Here is a 19472-nt window from a genome sequence, read left to right as displayed (position 1 = left end):
GAGAATGTTGCAAAAGTTGTATTTCATAGTTTGCTGGTGATGGCTGATAAATTGGTACCTCCTTTGTGGAAAATAGTTTGGCAATACAGTATCAAAAGTCGTTAAGATGTTTTATAGCCTTTGACCCAGTAATTTGACTTCTGGGAATCTATCCTGAGGAAAATTAATCCAAAATATGGAAAACATTAAATGTCTAAAATGAATTGGGAAACACTAATTGTCTCACAATAGGGGAGTGGTTAATATGCTGTAGTAGAGCCATTGGACTAAAAACTACCTAGCCATTTATAATTACAGGAATAGAGACCATGCAGCCAAATGGAAAGACGCTTGTGCTTCAATATTAAATAAAAATGAATATATCCTTTGTATAAAAAGATACATAGCAACAATTGGAGTAAGTACACCAAATTTTAAGTGGCTGAGCTGAAATAGCAGGATAACAGTGACTTTATCTTTTTTCATAATGTGCTTTCAGCCTGTATATCTGCTTTTGCCTTCCTTTCTCACCCCAAGTCCTGCCCAAGCTCCGTGCCCAGCTTCCAGAGCCCTGCCTGTGTTGGTGCCACTCAATTTCCAGCTTTTCCAAGAAGCCCTCCCATCCCGTCAGCCAAATGGAACTCTCCCTTTCCCACGCTCTCTCTCTCTTTTTTTTTGAAACAGAGTTTTGCTGTCGCTCAGGCTGGAGTGCAGTGGCATGATCTTGGCTCACTGCAACCTCCACTTCTCGGGTTCGAGTGATTCTCCTGCCTCAGCCTCTTGAGTAGCTGGGATTACAGGCACCTGCCACCATGCCCTGCCAGTTTTGTAATTTTTTTTTTTTAGTAGAGACGGGCTTTCATTATGTTGGCCAGGCTGGTTGTGCACTCCCGACCTCAGGTGATTCGCCTGCCTCGGCTTCCCAAAGTGCTGCAGTTTCAGGCGTGAGCCACCATGCCTGGCCCCTCTCCCATGCTCTCGTGATGCTGTATTCACATTTATTTTACAGGACAGTATACAATTTGCCTTGTATGGAAATCATATGTGTACAGTATGCGTCTGTTTCTGCAACTGCATTTCTAAACCCCTAGAGGGCAAGAACCATTTCATTTATTTTTCTCTCCCCGCAGCAGAAGGCACAGGGCTTCTCCTGTTTGATATGCCTGAAGAAATATTAGTTGAAATTAATTTAATTGCACTGCAACGAACTACTTCTGATTCCTTTGCAGGTGGAGCTCATGAGGGACTTCAGCATTTGGGTCCTTTTGGCAACATCCCCAACATCGTGGCAGAGTTGACTGGAGACAACATTCCCAAGGACTTCAGTGAGGATCAGGGGTACCCAGACCCTCCAAATCCCTGTCCTGTTGGAAAAACAGGTAACAGACACGCCCTTGGGTTTCCACGGAAAGTTGGGGCTTTGGAAGGAAATGAGAAATTCTAACATCAGCTACAAATATTCCCAGAAATTGTTCTTTCCATTCTGATGGGCCCATGCATATTTGTAAGTAGATGGGAAGGGGAAATTTATTCTAGAATTTTTGTGTGAGCTCTGTGTTCAGACACACCCACATAGGATCTTCCCCTGCTAAGGCTTTACTTTCTTTCTGTGTCTCTCCTTCTTTGGGAATTGATGCACTTTTCTGCGCTTGCTACTCTTTTCATGAAAAGGGGGAACATTTTTTTTTCCTTTTCCATGATACAACTTCTGCTGATTTTTAATGTCTTTGGAACTAGTTATTTTGTGGATTATCCATGCCTGTTTGTTTTCCTCACTCTTCATGACAGTCAACATTCTAACAGTGTCATGTGTCAACACTGAGTTAGCATCTATCCTAAAATCCTGTTTATTTGGGGGCCAGGAGGTGGCATGAGAGAGAAGAGGTTCAGGAAGAAGTTGGTTAAGGAAAAAGGTTGAAATTCTCCATATTGTTCACGCATCCCACCCACTTTGCTACCCGCTAATGCCAAAGAGAATGGTGAGTGGGCTTCACTTACATCGGGCTTTGAACAGCTGACCTTGGTGGTTGAGAGTAGTGGCTCTAGACTGTGACTACCTAAATTCAAACTCCAGGTCAACCTGTGTGACCTTAAGTTAATTAATCACTTTCTACCTCAATTTCCTTATTTGCAAAATGGAGGTCATTGTGGCAATTAAATAAAATTATCCATGTAAAGCATTTTAGCACAGCACCTAGCACAGAGTAAGGACTCTTTAAATGTCATCCTGATTATAATTAGCTTTGCTGCCGCTAGTAAATAATGCACCTCTTACCTTGGGCTTGTGTTAGCTTCTAGCACCAGAGTATTCTTTTCCTGCAAGCCTAATAATAATAATGGTTGGTATTTATCAGATTGGTGCAAAAATAATTGCAGTTTCTGCCATTGCTTTCAGTGGGAAAAACCGCAATGACTTTTGCACCAATCTAATATTATTTCTACTTTATATTAGGAAAACAGAAGCTTAGAGAGTAACTTGCGGAAGGTTATCCAGGTAACAAGTAGCTGAACCAAGACTCAAACCCAAGTCTACCTGATTAAGAACTGTGTACTCAACCACCAGGACATACTGCCTTGCTCTGAAAATTGTGATAACATTAACTACTCAACTCTTTTTCTTTTTCTTCTTCTTCTTTTTTTTTTTTTTTTTTGGAGATAGGGTCTTACTTTGTTGCCCAGGTGGGGGTGCAGTGGCACAATTATAGCAATTCTCTGCCTCAGCCTCCCGAGTAGCTGCGACAACAGGTGTGCACCACCATGCCCAGCTAATTTTTAAATTTTTTGTAGAGGTAGAGGTGGGGTCTCATGTTGCCCAGGCTAAGCTCAATCTCCAGAGCTCAGACGATCCTCCCACCTTGGCCCTCCGAGGTCCTGGGATTATGGGTGTGAGCTACCACACCCAGACTTTGTTTTCTTATGATGCCCATAACTGGTCTGACCTCGCCTTTTCTTAAACACAATGCAGGCTGTCTCTTAAAGAGACTGTCTTAAAAAAAGATGCTCCTCCTTTCGTTTCGGGTGAGGGCTCTGTATTCCATGGGGCACAAAGCTTGCATCTTGAGGCAGAACAACCAAAGTAGTTGGATGTGACCAAGCCAATGTGTGGCTGCTGGGCCAGGAAGGGAGGAAAACCTGAATCACTGCCTGGCTCTAATCATTTCAGCCACCTTTTACTTGCTTGTAGGGTTTTGGATGGATAGGAAGAAAGACTAGATCAGAGTTTAGAAAGCGACAGTCTCCATTGTGAAATCCATTGGATGTGGTGTAGTGCAGTGGTTCTTAAATCCCAGGACCACCACCAGCAGCAGCAGCACCTGGAAACTTGCTAAAAATGCAACTTCTCAGGCCCTACTCTGATTCAGCCTATTGAATCAGAAAATTCTGGGGGTGGGACCCAGGAATTTGTTGTATGTAACCAGTCCTCCTCATGGCTCTAGTGCACACTGAAGTTGGAGAATATTATAGGAGAATGGAAAGAGGTCCAGAGTTTGAACCAAGAGATCTGAGCTCTAGTGTTGACTGTAGTATGCCACTTTCACTTTGTTGAGCCTTAATCTCTTCACCTATGGAGGGAAGACATAGACAGTGCCTTCAAAAAGCATACAGTGTAGTTCTAGCTTGTCTGAAAAGAAAAACAATAAAAACACAAAACCGTACAGACCTATGGAATCAAGCTCTAGTCTGTACACTTAGGAGCTCTGAGAGGAGAGCAAGCTGGCCCGTTAGAATTGGACAAAATCCCAAATCCAGACACTTTCTTGTCACAGGTTGTCTGCCATTTCCTTTGCTATCCTTCCATGAAACTAACATATTCCCTCACTCTTTGTTCTGCACAATCTGCATTCCAAGAATGAAATCGCTTGCTAAATTTAGCCATTATTTGTGAGGAATTGCTTGAATCATGACACAGCAGAGCACAGTTGAGCAATCCAAGAATAAAACCTTGACTTCTTTTATGCCATGCTCCCCTCTGAATCGTGGCCCACTCACCCCGGATAGAGCAGCAGAGCTCAAAGAGTCCATCTCAGCTTCAGAGATAGGATGTGAATTTAAGGCACATTTTCAGGCCCGGAGACACCTTCGGTTCGGTTCCCAGAGCAGGCTTTATCTGCATCTCAGTGGGGGCCCACTCAGAGGTACACCAGAAACAATTATGAAAGGTTATAAAGGTGCCGTATGCAGATTGCCTGAACTCTCTTGAATTGGTATATTTTCCTACATGTTAATTGCTATATATTGTATAAGTTAGATAAATAGCTCATGGAAAAGTGGTGAGCGGTGATAGGGGTTTGTTCAGAATGCTGATGACTTCCACACTAGCTGCGCGCTGCTAAGAGCTGAGAGACTGTGTGCTGAAAGCTGCTGAGAGCAGCTTAAGAACAGTGTCAAGAGCTAGACATCCTGGCTAATTGTAAATACCTCCTTTCAGCACTGCCTTGATGTCTCATTATGTCTTTAAAATGAAACCCTCCTTCCTCCTCCTAACCCTGCACACAATTCACAATCCCTCCTCTGTCCCCCTTTTTATTGCTGTTGTCTAAAATATATTAGACATGGGGAAAATGACTCATTTTTAGAGCATCATGCCTAATAATGATAGAATTTACATAAAAGCAGCATCTGGAGGGTAATCTGGGGCAATCTACGGCCAGGTGAAATCTGGGGACCTCAGGTCCCGGTCCGCACCAGCTCCCGGCGCGCCTCATCACCATGCCTTGGAAAATTGAGGAAATCAAAGACTTTCTGCTCACAGCCCGACGAAAGGATGCCACATCTGTCAAGATCAAGAAAAATAAGGACAATGTGAAGTTTAAAGTTCAATGCAGCAGATACCTTTACACCCTGGTCATCACTGACAAAGAGAAGGCAGAGAAACTGAAGCAGTCCCTGCCCCCCTGGTTTGGCAGTGAAGGAACTGAAATGAGCCAGACACACTGATTTGAACTGTATTAAAATACTAAAAAATCCCCCCCCCCCAAAAAAAAAGCAGCATCTGAGAGACATAGGCTTCTTTCTTTGGTCTGAATGGAAAACTTGCTTGATTTCAAAGGGCAGTCGTAGTATAAACTGTCAGTTAAAGGGAGATGATGGGAAGGGAACTAAAGCATATTGCAAGCCTGTTACGTGCCGGGTGCTCTAAATGTAATCATCTCTATTCCTCACAGCAATCCTGTAGGTAAGTATTTGATTATTTGCATCTCACAAATCCATGAATGAACTTGGAGAGACCAAGTTAACTTTCCAAAGGAACTAAGCCTATCTGTATGTTAGGAGCTGGGATTTGATCCGTGAGCTCTGTTCTTGCCTGACTGCAAAGCTGAAGTTAGTATCACAATAAAACACAACAGCGAGTGATGAAGTGCTGTGTGGAGGTTGTGGAGATTTGGCTTTCTCCAGGAAGCCAAAGTATTTTCTAAACCACTTGCTCAACAGAAAACAGAGTGGGTCATGTGCAATAGAAGTATGTTACTTAAGGAAACACTTGCTGTCGTAACAGACAAAAAAATTTTATGGCTCAATGCAATAGAAGTTTATTTTTCGCCCGTGTGAAGCCCTGCCAGAGGTGAGTGAGGCTGTGGTGCGGTGGATGGTTCAGCACCCCAGACTGCCATGTTTACACTTGACACCCACAGTTGCCCTGGCAACATGTAACAGGCTGACCAGGAGATGGGGATGGGGGATGAGGAGAAGTGGAGCATGGTATGAGAGGTTTTTATGCTTTTCGGTGATGTATTTCACTTCCAGGCCTGGGAATGGAATACATCACTTGTGCCCACATTCTACTGGCCTCAACTCAGGCAAATGACTCCACGTGATTGCAAAGCAAGGCTGGGAAATTCGTCTAGCTGGGTGCCGAGGAGGAAAGGGAAGTGGGTTTGGTGAACAGCCAGTGAATCTCTGCACAGGAGTGGGAGTTTGAGATGAGCAGTCCTATCCAGCTGGATCCTAGAGGGAAGGTGGCTTCTGGTGTTCTAAGTTACTACTGTTGTGAACAGATTCTGACCTGTGGATGCTAGTTGTTTTGGTGAATTAACTCTTAGAGTAATGATAAATGTCTTGGCTGTTCCTCAAAAACCTTTGGCTGTTTGCAGTAGATGATGGATGTCTAGAAAACACCCCCGACACCGCAGAGTTCAGTCGAGAGTTCCAGTTGCATCAGCATCTGTTTGATCCGGAACATGACTATCCAGGCTTGGGCAAGTGGGTAAGTCCTATCTCAATTGTTAGTAGATTTTGCACTTCAGTACTCTGAAGGTGCTGATGGCAGGGATAAGCAATATGGGCAGAAGGAGAGAAGAAAAATTACTTAGAAGCGAATTTTTCAGAAATCTCTGGTTGACAGACCTTCAAGTCATTACTATTCAAAACCACACTTACACGTCCAGGCAGCAGTATACCAAATCCATCTAAAGAGACACAACCTAACATTGACTGTAGTCTCCAGAGGCTTCTACTCTGGTCTACTTCACAGCCTGTGTCATACACATCCTAAATATCACCAGTGTTTCATGCATCTCTATAGGGGTTTATCAAAGGATATGATTTTTTTTTAAAGTGACACAGAAAATTTGCAAATTTGGTCTCTAAACTAAGGGAGATGGTCTCTGCGGAATCAAGGGAATCAAGATGCCAGAGCTTAGAAACAGACATATATAATTCTGCTTTATAGAAAGAGAAAAAAAATTCCAAAATGTGTAGCAGTGAGATTGCTGTTGGTCCTAGGTAAGTGCGTGTAGCTGTCAGTTAAGGGAGTTGTTTATAAGCACTTGGAAAGAGAAATCATGACCGTTTGGCATTGGCGTGCTAAAAGCAAATCTTGCCGATCCAGTGATATTCTTCCGTTTGCCAGCATTATTCATTTATTTGCCAGCTTGATGAGGGAAATGAAGTGGGCATGGTGCATTTGGACTTTTGCAAAGCAGTTGGCAAGATCGTTTTATGTTCCCCTATTGAAAGAGGTGAAGAGAGACAGCCTAGGCAACAGAATATCACCAAAATGGGGCTTGTTAAAGAGTCCGTGTACATAGGGAGGGAGATTTCACATGGTATTCTGTGTGTCTTAGCACTACCCAACTTCGCATTTTTATCAATGTTTGTAATAAATAGATAGAACATGTACTTGTCAGATTCCCAGAGGATGACATGAAGTTGGAAGAGATGCCATCAGATGACAGAGTTGGGATTCAAGAAGATCCCAGCAGACTAGAACAATGAGCCAAACGAGATCAGAACTGAGTGGGGATATGTCTATGTTTCTGTGGTTGGGCTTATGTAAGCAGATGCTGAAGCCATGGGAGAAAAGTGGGGAAATACCTAGGAGTGTTCATTCACATGTAACAGCAGGTGGCCAATACGTCTGTGGAATGAATGAGTGAGTGAATGAGCAAGTATCCCAACTCCCTCAGCCCTTCTAAAGTCCTCATCTCTTCTCAGCTCATTATTGGCAGTTGGCCTTGCTTACTACTTCACTGGGAATACTGAAATTTCAAAACTAAACTCCCTCCCTTCCTTCTACATTGTTTTAGAGAAATCTTCATTAATGACCACATTTATTTTTTTCAGTATCTTGCTTTAACATGCATTGTCAGTTCCCTCTGTCTTCAACATGCACACATTTCCTGTCTTAAAACAACAAAACAACAACGTTCCTGAGTTAATTTTGCTTCTTCCAATTTGCATTATTCCATTTCCTTCTTTTTCATAAACAGTTCTGTTTGGAAGAATTGGTTTGCAGAGCCACTTTCCAGCCTCCTAGTAGAGCTTAAACATGTTGAATGAAATAGAAAAACAACTTTAGGTTCTTGAATAGGAGACTGAAATAATAAAAGCCTTCTATAAAAGAAGTTATTTTGGTGGCATATTAAAGGATGAAGTAAAAGGAGAAGAGACTGATCCCAGACAGGAAGAAAATAGGGGAGTCGTTTCAGTTATGATGACTGTGAACACAGTGAAGAAGGGTGAGAATCCAAGACAAAAATTTAAAGGGGGAAAAACTATCTAGAATTGGTATATGGGATAAATACAGCATGAAGAGGAAAGAAGAGATATGTCAGGTTTGTATGAAATGGATAATATGAACTTTTCCTTTGAGTGCATTTTAGAAAGAAAGAGAGGAATAGAGGGAGGAAGGACGTAAAAAAGAGAAGAGAGAGTGAGGGAAAGAGTAGATTACTGAGGAGTACTGGGAAGGGATCCACAAGAGGTGATCAAAGCATTACCAAACAGAAGAAAAAGCCAGCTTCAATAAGGCACAAAGAGAACATATTGAGCCCGCTGTTTTCCAGGCACTGTGCTAGATGCTCAGTATACAGGAGTCATCAGGACATGGTACTGGTCTTCAGAGAGCTTATAGTCCTGTGGTTGAGATGAATTGCACGAAAATGAAATGAATCCAACTTAGCACCACTCAGCTTCATGTTTTGTCTGTATTCTGAGGGCCAGGGGCAATTATTAGGGAAGATGGAAGACAAGGGTAGAGGAAGATCCAGAACTGAGGACTGGTGTGACTGACTGGGATAGTAGCCATGAAGGAAGTCAAAGGTACTAAGGAGGGCAGCACGGAAGTTTCAGGTGGGAAGGTCTTCAGCTTCACTGGTAGGCTAGAAATGAGACAAAGAAAGGAGGGAGACTGAGTCAAGGTGTGAGTGAAGGCAAGGAGCCCAGTTGGTGGCATGATGAGGTGGGAGGGATGAAAACATCTCTTTTCAGCTTTCCTCCTCTCTTCTTGAAAATCTTCACCGATTTCTCTCACCAAATTCCACTCACTTCCAGTGCCCCAGCATGAGGCCAACCACTGTCCTTCATTCTCTGTGCTTCCTTCTCAAAACACTGACTTGAGTTTCTCTCAGTCTTTCCTATTCTTTGTCCGCATTAGAGCTAAAGACTAGAATCTAGGACCAAATGTAAAAGGAAAATATTAGAGATCAATGACCAGGAACAATATTTAGATACCTTTTATCATCTTCAATTATATGTTTACTTAAACTTAGGTTTCCTTGTTTATTTTCCCATTACCACCTACCAGTAAAACATTATTTCCTTGGTTTTCACACGGAAGTGTGAACTGAGTATGTCTTGCTTTTCTAAACTGGGAACCACAAACCTTCCTCAGTGCTTAGATGGAATGACAGTCTCAAGCTTGTCTTCAGCCCAACCATCCTTTAAGTTAACAGCGTCACCATCTTTCATGATAGAACAGCACAAAGACCCTGCTTCCTTATCTGCTAATAATGCTTCCTTGTTTTTGACACTAGCTGGAGCTGAGCTGCATCTTTAACGATGATTCACATATTACACATTTCAGTGTCTACCTTGTTTCCTGCATTTCTCTCTCTTTGTTAGTGCATCAAGACACATTTGTTAACGGCACATCATATGCCTTGCTGGCCCTGTGTTAGGTAATGGGAATGCAAAGATGACTCATAATAGTAATTGTATTACATAACACATAATACTATAATACATAGTAAATAGTAATGTTTATTGAGCACATACTATATGCCAGACACCTTTCTAAGTAATCAGTCATCTTATCCCATCCGGCCATCCTTGTCATTCTCACTTTCCAGATGAGAAAATGCAGGCTTGGAGAGCTGAGGAGACTGCTCAGCCTGCAGAGCTGGGATTTGAACCCCATCATCTGACTCCAGAGTACTTTACAAGCTGGATACGTTCCCTACCTTTTCATGGCTCATTGCTCCTCATGTGTCCTGTGTGGTAATCCTATGGAGTCCTATCGAGGGCTGGCTGCCTTCCAGACAGTGGGTGTGACTACACCAGTGGTGACCACACCAAAGGCTGGCTACTGTGCATGCCGGCTACCCACTCCCCCTTTACACATTAACTGCTGAGTGTTACTTACTTATGAAAAAGTTGTCTCAAACAGCAAATCTTTCTCCTTTCCAAATGTTTTCACACCTTTTCATCAGCAGCTGATCACAGCCAGTGCCTGAGCCACAGAGATATGAGGGACCAGGCCCCTCCCTGACTTGCTTTGTCATTCCTGACCTTAACATGTTTGATGAGTTGAATGCTCTTCAGTGTGGATTTGACTCAGGTTTTTCCATGTGATTAGACCTGCTTCGTATTTTATGTCCTACTTAGTACTTTACATCAGGAAGCACATGATGTCAGTCTGTCTCTTGGCTGGCAATGTTAACTTTGTTCAATTTGTTAAAGTCCTGCCCTCCAGGTTTCTCTGGTGTAAAATTCCCTTAGAAATTAATAGTTAATCTGTGAGAAGACGCTTTGGGGCTGTGTAAATATTCTGCTCCCCGTTCGACTTTTAACCAACAAACGTAACATCCACTGATGATGCCTACCAGATTCAATGATAACGATGATAGCTTCAAAATGATGATTTTCTTACTCCACTATTCTTTCTGCATTTACTAGTTGACATTCTATTCTAAGCAAGAGTTTCCCCTGCTTCTCTATTTATTTATTTATAAATGTGTTTATTTATATAGTATAAGTATGGATTCGTGGATTCCATAATGCATATTATTATGTATTTTGGTGTTCTAACTGTCCAAAATTTGGCCAGTGGGAGTCTCCTCAAGCTGGCTTTTCTTTCCTTTTGACAAGACCCCATCATTTTTTGGAGCACTTCTTTACTTTTTGACCTAATTAGATATTTCATCTTCACCCATCCTTGTACTTTCCTTCCTAGCCCTGGAATTAGACGTTTCTCCAGGAAGCCCCCTGGTTCTATTTAGGAGAGTAATTGGAAACCAGGATCTGGACAGTTGTCCAAAATCTTGATGGCACCATGGAAAGCCCTTTTAATGAACTTGAACCTGCTACTCACATGGAAAACAGGCTCACCACTCCCCAAGGAATCAACAAGGAATGGGTGTGAGGAGAGAGAGCTGATTTCTTTTCTTTCCATTTGTATGCTTCTCTTACCCATACCATACCTGCAATGCCTTCAAGTCCATACAATAACGGGGCTAATTAAGAATGTCCCAGACACTTTCATGCAGGGGTAGGGAAGCATTATCCTGCTAATCCTAACCCTAGCTCTTTTTTTTTTTTTTTTTTTTTTGTTGTGTTGGAGGCGGGCTCGGTTTCCCGGGCGGGGGTGCAGTGGCCGGATCTCAGCTCACTGCAAGCTCCGCCCCCCGGGTTCCCGCCATTCTCCTGCCTCAGCCTCCCGAGTAGCTGGGACTACAGGCGCCCGCCACCTCGCCCGGCTAGTTTTTTGTATTTTTTAGTAGAGACGGGGTTTCACTGTGTTAGCCAGGATGGTCTCGATCTCCTGACCTCGTGATCCGCCCGTCTCGGCCTCCCAAAGTGCTGGGATTACAGGCTTGAGCCACCGCGCCCGGCCCTAACCCTAGCTCTTAAGGAGACACGGGAACCATCTTTGAGAGTTAGATTAGCCAGGCCTTTTGTATTTCTTTTTGAATGAAGACTCTTATGGGTATGACCTGCCCCAGGATCTCCTAAATAATGAAATGATGCTGCCTTTACCTGGCTGATGGCACAGTGGAGCTCTGCCAGGGCTGGCTGACAGTCCCACCCCATGGTAGTAGCTCTCAGGTTCTTCCACACCCCATCCAGCTCAGGCAGCTGAAAACAATGGTGCACATGAAGAAGCCCTTGTCCTCACCCCTTCCCGCCCTTCCCAGCTCTAACACCAGCTCTTCGGACATTCTCTGCCTCAGGAGTTTTTACATTCACAGAAGGGCAACCACAGACTGTAGAGAATGAGCCTCACAACAATATCCTCATTGCTCAAGAAAATGATCTGCAAGTCTGCCTTTTCTCCTTTCTGATATTAAATTGATTCATTCCCCAAGTAAGCAGGATATAGAGGCCGCAGCCAGCACTGGCGTTTTTAGCAGTAGAAGCTCCTTCACTCTGGCACCGCCTCCCTGCATAGTTGAGGTTGGGCAAGAGATATGCATTGTAAATTGCAGGTGGGGTAGATTTTAATGAATGTGAAAAATGATGAAGCTCATTCTTGGCATTGGTCATTTTCAATTCCAAATCTACCACTAAAAATAAATCTTTATAAGTGGACAGCTCAGAGGATACATATTGTATAAACTTGTTTCTTACCAGAACTCTATCGTTGTCTTTTTTTTTTTATCTTAATGTCAGGGTATTTTATTTAGAACAAAATGAATCACCTCTTTTATACATTATTTTCCTCCAGATAAAAAAATCAAATAAATAAAACAACACAAGTAAAGCCCCCCGCCCCAAATCCCCTTCTCCCTTTCTGCCTTCAGGTTAAGCGTTCTGTCTTTTATAATCTCAATAGAAGGGAAATCTGTTGAGCATGTGTCTGATATTCTAGAGCTCATTTAAGCCCACTATGTGTTTGAAATACAGCAATATGTGGAAACACTTACACAAACTGTGGTAACAGAGCCCTGCCCCCCAACCCAAATAACTTTCCTTTCTGCCAAGAAGTTTTTTGGCAGTTTTTAAAAGGTTCACTCTATTAAAAATGTTACAGACCAAATGGTTTTCCAATTGTCTTGACTGGGGGCACTGACTTACGCCACAGACGAAATGGTTGCAGAAGTCAGAATGTCTCATTTATTTACACGAGGGATTGTTGGTAATAGTCAGACACCACTCCAGAGAGCGGTTTATGTGTACAGTTTATAAAAAGAGAGTTAGATAGAAAAATACATGAGATAAAATTATTTGTTTTAAACAAAGGCTGTTCAAAGTGAGGAGACGGGTTTCCAGCACCCCTCATGTTTTAAAATGTCGTATTTCCCTGTTTATGTGATTGTTGATGACACTGGAGTGCCTCAGGGCATTGCAGAGGACTTTATTAAAAGCTGAACCACCACCAGCTTTTCTCTTGTGGTCTATCTTTCTGACACGACATTCCTTTCATCTAGTTTTGTTTCCAAAATATGTGTATGCAAATATCTAGGGGACACACCAAGTATTGCTTTTAAAATAGACATTCACCAAATTTGATCCATACTTCTGCATTTTTGTTTTCTTTTCTCCCCATTCTAGAACAAGAAACTCCTTTATGAGAAGATGAAGGGAGGAGAGAGACGAAAGCGGAGGGTAATACGCGGCTGGCTGGGTTGTTGCTGGGATGCTTGGAGCTTTCTGAGTGGGGCAGTGAACAGGCTGAAACCCTCGCTTGCTGGGAAGTCACAGAATCCTCCCTTGTGTAGTCCTGAGAAACACTGGTCCGTGTGACGAGGGCCACACCCAGAAAGTCTGTCCTTGGTTTCTGCGATGGCTTCCCCAAGCTTTAGCAGATGATTTTTAGTGGAACACCTAGTTTGTGGTGATTCTGTTAACTCCATTTCCGTTCAGGAAATGTGTATTGCTTCCCCCATCAGTGTGGGACATATCTGGGGGGACATGAGGGTCTGTCTGCCCTCCCAGGGTCTGTAGGCCAGTGGGGAAAACTGATCACACATCTACATCAATTCTATAAAAAACACAGGACAGGACAGGCACGGTGGCTCACGCCTGTAATCCCAGCCTTTGGGAGGCCGAGGCAGGCAGATCACGAGGTCAGGAGATCGAGACCATCCTGGCTAACACGGTGAAACCCCGTCTCTACTAAAAATACAAAAAATTAGCCGGGTGTGGTGTCGGGCGCCTGTAGTCCCAGCTACTCGGGAGGCTGAGGCAGGAGAATGGCGTAAACCCGGGAGGCGGAGCTTGCAGTGAGCTGAGATCCGGCCACTGCACTCCAGCCTGGGTGACAGAGCAAGACTCCGTCTCAAAAAGAAAAAAAAAAACAAACACAGGACAGAAACAGGGAAGTGCTAAACTCCTGCTCCAGAAAATAATTTTGAAGGAATTTGGGAGCAACCGATGAGATGAACAAACCTAATTTCTCCTATATATCTTTTTTTCTTGGCCTAGCCAGACTGATGTAAAATCTACTAGATCTAGAATATTTGTTTGCTGTCTGTTGAATTTGCTGCAGGCTTAGTTTTTAACCATCCCAGGGCTGCCCAAGGTAGGAACTTGGTCTAGGTACTCCACATTTAGCTGCTTCATATACAGTGTTGCCTCACATAAAACTCAATGTCACATTTGCTTTGGCTTTCCAGGGGTATTTTATAGCATCAAGACTTAATTAGTGATCAAGGTCCATTCTGCTAATCCACTGGTACCTTACTAGTCAAGGGCCTGGCCACCTGCCTCTTTTTTGATCAGATGAAGGTGGGAGGAAAACAGCGCCACCGTTACATGGTAAAATGCTATGAGATAGCGACCCTTTTAGTTAAAACATACAAACCTAAGCACGTACTCAAAGCCACTGACTATTTATTCAGAAGAGCAAGTGCCTGGATCCTCTCAAAATTTGGGAATCTGGGCAATGGTAATTGTGGCCATTCTGAAGGGTTTTGCCAAATATAGTCAGAGCGAGTGTTAAGAGGTGTGGATTTTCTGGCCTCAGCATCAGTCCTCAGGCCCCCACAACAGAAGGTTCCAAGCCCCTGTGCTGCCTGACAAAACACAGAAGACATACAGCAATTTTCTATGCAAGAAGTAGAACATTTTTACCTCTGGAAACAAATCTCTTTTGAGGAGAGTTAACAGAGTTATTAAGAGTTTTTCTTGGTGATTACAGCTTCCAATAGCAGATGGTGACGGAAAGGGTCCAAAGGGTATAATGTGGTCTTGAGGGAGTATCAAGAAATTCCATTCTAGGAGCTCGAAATACACATAATTTACCAGTAACATGGCTTGAATATCTCCCTGCAACACAGCAAGAACATTTCCCAATAAGAGCAATGACTGACTTCAAATGAATAAGTTAGCTTGAAGCTTTAATTGTCTCTACTTCCTGGCCCACCATTCCTTCTGCCCTGACTCAGTGAATGACCATGGGGCATGACTTAGGTCATTTTTCCATGAGACTAGTGATTACCAAAACTCAGCATACTGGCTAAGACGCATGTTATAAAGGATTTTACTTTAGCCTCAATTTCCTCCACATAGGAAAGGCTTAGAATTTCGGAAAAGAAGGGTCACTTTGACCCAGAGATATCAAATTCTTCCTATTCTTGGGCATCTACGAAGACCCATTCTCATGCCATAAACCATGGGCCTTTCTGGATTGATAAGGAAGCAAGTTGGTCCTGCCCATCATCAGGTCTCAGATACTGTTCCCATCTTGATTGAAGACCTTAACACTGCCCCCACACCACCCCCAGTGCATGAATCAATATAAAGAAACTATAAGCTTTCTTTTTTGAACAATGAAGTCTTCTTCCAACGAAACTCAGCATCTGCTGTGAGTTTCCAGAGGACATCGTAAGCAAAGATCCAATCCCAGTGGTTCTTCCAGTTTTGAAATGGGAATCATGGTTTCTGTGTGCCCGACCCAGTCTCTTGCCCAAGTGAGAGAAGATAAATACAGAAGTGCCCTGAGTTTTTCAGAGCACAATTAAAGCCAAGGCTCAGCTGGGCGCAGTGGCTCACGCCTGTAATCCCAGCACTTTGGGAGGCTGAAGCAGGTAGATCACCTGAGGTCAGTAGTTCAAGACCAGCCTGGTCAACACGAAACCCCGTCTCTACTAAAAATACAAAAACTAGCCAGGCATGGTGGCGCCCTCCTGTAATCTCAGGTACTCGGGAGGCTGAGGCCAGGAGAATCATTTGAACCTGGGAGGTGGAGGCTGCAGTGAGACGAGATCATGCCACTGCACTCCAGCTTGGGTGATGGAGTGAGACTCTCAAAACAAAACAAAAAAAACGAAAACAAAACAAACCCAAAGCTCATTATTATTATTCCTAAGTACTGGATTCAATACTCAGTTAAATATTTATCAAAAAAGTTCACGTGATTCCTCTTTTTACTTCCTCATTAATTTTTACCCTCCCCTCCAACCTTTGCATATTGTGGGTCTGGGCAGGACTTGTCCCATGAGAGAGAGATTCTCCTCAAAGTTGCAACCAAGCCCCATATGGTTTTGTGCAACTTTATGTACTCACCCAAATCCAACTGAATTCCTCATTGCTTCACAAATAAAAGGTCAATCTACTTTTAAATGACTATGAACTTTTAAACTCTTAAGCTGTTTCTTGTTAATATTTGAGCTGTACTATTTATCTTACTTAAACAGCTTATGAACTTTTTAATCTCATATTTGATAAACTTGAAGCTCTCATGTCCTCCTTTAACATATTAGAATTTTTGGAATAGATATTACTAAACAAAATGTTTGTGATACTGAATATACTTTTTCAGTCCACACTTGCTCCACTTACCCAAAGATTCTGATATGATCCCCTGGGGTAGGCCAAACCACTGTAATTGATAAAAGGAATTTTTATTATTTTAAATATTTCTAAGATGAATTCTCAGCAAGGTGTTGTCTTGTGACATGTCACTTTTCAAATGTCTGAGGACATTGCTCACTTTGTAATTCTCACCTACTTTGTGATGCGTCTTTGCAGAGGGAGTCGGACCTTTCACGATCCATGTGTTTAGCAGTCAGAATGTGAAAGAACATTTGTAAATGCTAAACTCAGGTTTCATTCCTTTTCTTTTGAAGAATGTCTGTTCACCTTTCAAGAGTCGTGGCAGGCCATGTCATGGACCAGAGAGCTCCCCTGTGAACAGCCTCCATTCATTCGTACGTGGGGATTGAGCATGCAACAGGTTGCTGCTCAATTGCTGATTGTTTGTAACTACAGCTTTTTTTTTTTTTTTTTTTTTTGAGGTGGAGTCTTGCTCTGTCACCCAGGCTACAGTGCAGTGGCGCGATCTCAATCTCGGCTCACTGCAAGCTCCGCCTCCCGGGTTCACACCATTCTCCTGCCTCAGCCTCCCGAGTAGCTGGGACTACAGGCACCCGCCACCATGCCCGGCTAATTTTTTTGTATTTTTAGTAGAGACGGGGTTTCACCATGTTAGCCAGGATGGTCTTGATCTCCTGACCTTGTGATCTGCCCGCCTCGGCCTCCCAAAGTGCTGGGATTACAGGCATGAGTCACTGCGCCTGGCTACAGCTTCTTTCTTATATTTTTGTTCCATTATTGGAAGGCAACTTCAATGAACAAACATCTTCCAAATCTTCTGAATTTTTTTCCTGCTTGTTAAATACTATTTTGTAAAGTTTCAATGACTAGTTCAAATCCAAACCTCAAAAAATAGATATGTATTAGAGAAGGAATGGAGAAATATTTACTCATTAAGAATATCAACACATGAAAGCGATTTCAGAGTACGGAGTCTTCAGTCAAAAACAAAGGAGCCTTCCAGCCCTTTCAGGAAGCTTCCTTTTTTGCTTCAGTTTTTGAATTTGACTGAAGGAAGGTGGCAATGATCGCTTGAGCCCCTAATGAATTCTCCTCAGTAAAATACTAGCAAGGAAGATTCAATCCCAGCAGCAGGATGATCTGGGACCAGTCTTCAGATGCTAATTCCCACTTGGCCCTACTCTTCTTCTTTAGAACATTTTTCATGCAAAATATAATTTAATGCATTTCAGATTCCCCCTCCTACCTAAATAGGGCCATAGAATAATAATTATCTTTCTTATGGGTCTTGGTCCCTAACTTAGTAGCAAGGACTTATGAGCTGGTTTACCCCAAATCTTTGTGCCAAAAATACTAATTTTTAAAAAGAGCACATTGCATCTGATAAAGGGCTATATAGTTGTGTGAAAAACACAATTAGAGCTGTCTATCAGTCAGAAAATGTTTCATAGGACACTGAGGTAGTAATTCATACACTGGAGTAGTTGTTTGGTGGTTGGTAGGTGCCACTGGTACATTGTTGTTAACCCAATAGGCCAGAAACAATTCTTGTTCATTTCTTTTCTGAGCTGTCTGTATCCGATGTTCACATATAACACCAAACCACGTGGTTTTTGTTTGTTTGTTTGTTCGTTTTTCAGAGTGTCAATCCATATCTACAAGGACAGAGACTGGATAATGTTGTGGCAAAGAAGTCTGTCCCCCATTTTTCAGATGAGGATAAGGACCCAGAGTAAAGAGAAGATGCTGGATGAAAACCCACATTACCTGTTAGGCCTCAGCATGGCTTATGTGCACGTGTTAATGGAGCCCCTGGGAATGACAGCATGTTTCTTACATAGATAATTATGGATACAAAGCAGTTGTATGTTGATAGTGTATTGTCTTCACACCGATGACTCTGCTTTCTGCTAAATTAGAATAAGAGCTTTTTTGTTTTTTGGGTTTTTAAAATGTGAATCTGCAATGATCATAAAAAAATTAAAATGTGAATGTCAACAATAAAAAGCAAGACTATGAAAGGCTCAGATTTCTTGCAGTTTAAAATGGTGTCTGAGGTCGTACTATGTTGGCCAAGTCTGTAAAAAGCTGGCATTCGATTTTAATTATGAAGTTCATCCAGCCCTTGGGCATTGTTATACACCAATAAAGAAGGCTGTACTCAAGAGGAGGAGCTGACACATTTCACTTGGCTGCGTCTTAATAAACATGTATTCAAGCATTGGCATATGAAGTTTTCTTTTTAAAGCATGATAAAGAACAATTTCTTTGTGTAATAGAACAGCCTGATCTACATACATGATAGCATATGACCCTAACAATAATACTGTGAACTTAATGGGTCTGGTGTTATCCCCATTTTACAGATGGCAGAACTGAGATGCATTCAACACACCATTGGGAATCGTCGGCAAAATCCAGTGTGAAGAGACTCTATGGGATAAGTAGCCTAGCTTTTTCCAACAAATAAATGGGAGGAGGGAAAAGTGCTGGGGTACTGTCATAGATTTTAAAAGGCTTAAGAGACATGAGCCAAATACAATGTGTGTGGGTCTTATGTGCATCCTGACTCAAATCAAATCAAGAAAAGTATTGATCAGACAATCAGGGAAGTTTGAGTAGTGACTGAATATTTTGGTATGATTTAAATGTTACATAGTATTTATATTATGGCTATTTTTTTAAAAGAGCCCTTATCTCTTAGGGATAAATACTGAATTATTATTATTATTATTTTTTTTTTTTTTTTGAGATGGAGTCTCGCTCTGTTGCCCAGGCTGGAGTGCAGTGGCACGATCTCAGCTCACTGCAAGCTCCGCCTCCCAGGTTCACACCATTCTCCCGCCTCAACCTCCAGAGTAGCTGGGATTACAGGCGCCCGCCACCATGCCCGGCTAATTTTTTATGTATTTTTAGTAAAGACAGGGTTTCACTGTTTTAGCCAGGATGGTCTCGATCTCCTGACCTTGTGATTCGCCCACCTCAGCCTCCCAAAGTGTTGGGATTACAGGCGTGAGCCACTGCGCCCGGCAATATTGAATTATTTACAGATGAAATGATATGATATCTTGGATTTGCTTTAAATTAATCCAGTGGTAGTGATGAGGTAGAGGGCCGGGAGGGAATGGGGATATAGATAATCAAGATAATCAAGACTGGCCATACACTGATAACTGCTGAAGCTAGGTCAAGGGTACTTGGGAGTTAATTGTCCTTCTTATTTCTTATTTCTTTTTTTTTTTTTTTTTTTTGGAGACAGAGTCTTGCTGTGTCACCCA

At 42.5% G+C, this 19472-nt stretch overlaps 1 protein-coding gene and 1 pseudogene across 5 annotated transcripts in view; both read left to right on the top strand.

The window, feature by feature from the left end:
* Positions 1-18421, top strand: part of LOC101009649 (neuroendocrine protein 7B2) — a 55291-nt gene extending 36870 nt beyond the window's left edge. For 2 of the 4 annotated variants that reach the window (XM_009209840.2, XM_009209841.2), the window contains exons 3-6: positions 1209-1358; positions 6075-6184; positions 12970-13023; positions 17835-18421. In XM_009209840.2, coding sequence (XP_009208104.1) covers positions 1209-1358; positions 6075-6184; positions 12970-13023; positions 17835-17930 — 410 coding nt within the window. In that variant the 3' untranslated portion in view covers positions 17931-18421. Of the gene's footprint in view, positions 1-1208; positions 1359-6071; positions 6185-12969; positions 13024-17834 lie in introns of all 4 variants that reach the window. The other 2 variants (XM_003900713.3, XM_009209839.2) reach the window with 1 other exon arrangement.
* On the top strand, positions 2768-4943 carry LOC103885710 (annotated as a pseudogene). Its single transcript, XR_648960.3, has one exon. The product of XR_648960.3 is annotated as a 60S ribosomal protein L38 pseudogene (transcript).
* Positions 18422-19472: the final 1051 nt, after the last annotated feature.

This window comes from Papio anubis, chromosome 7 (assembly GCF_008728515.1).
Source record: "Papio anubis isolate 15944 chromosome 7, Panubis1.0, whole genome shotgun sequence".
Taxonomy (NCBI): domain Eukaryota; kingdom Metazoa; phylum Chordata; class Mammalia; order Primates; family Cercopithecidae; genus Papio; species Papio anubis.
This window is presented reverse-complemented; position numbering and strand designations above follow the sequence as displayed.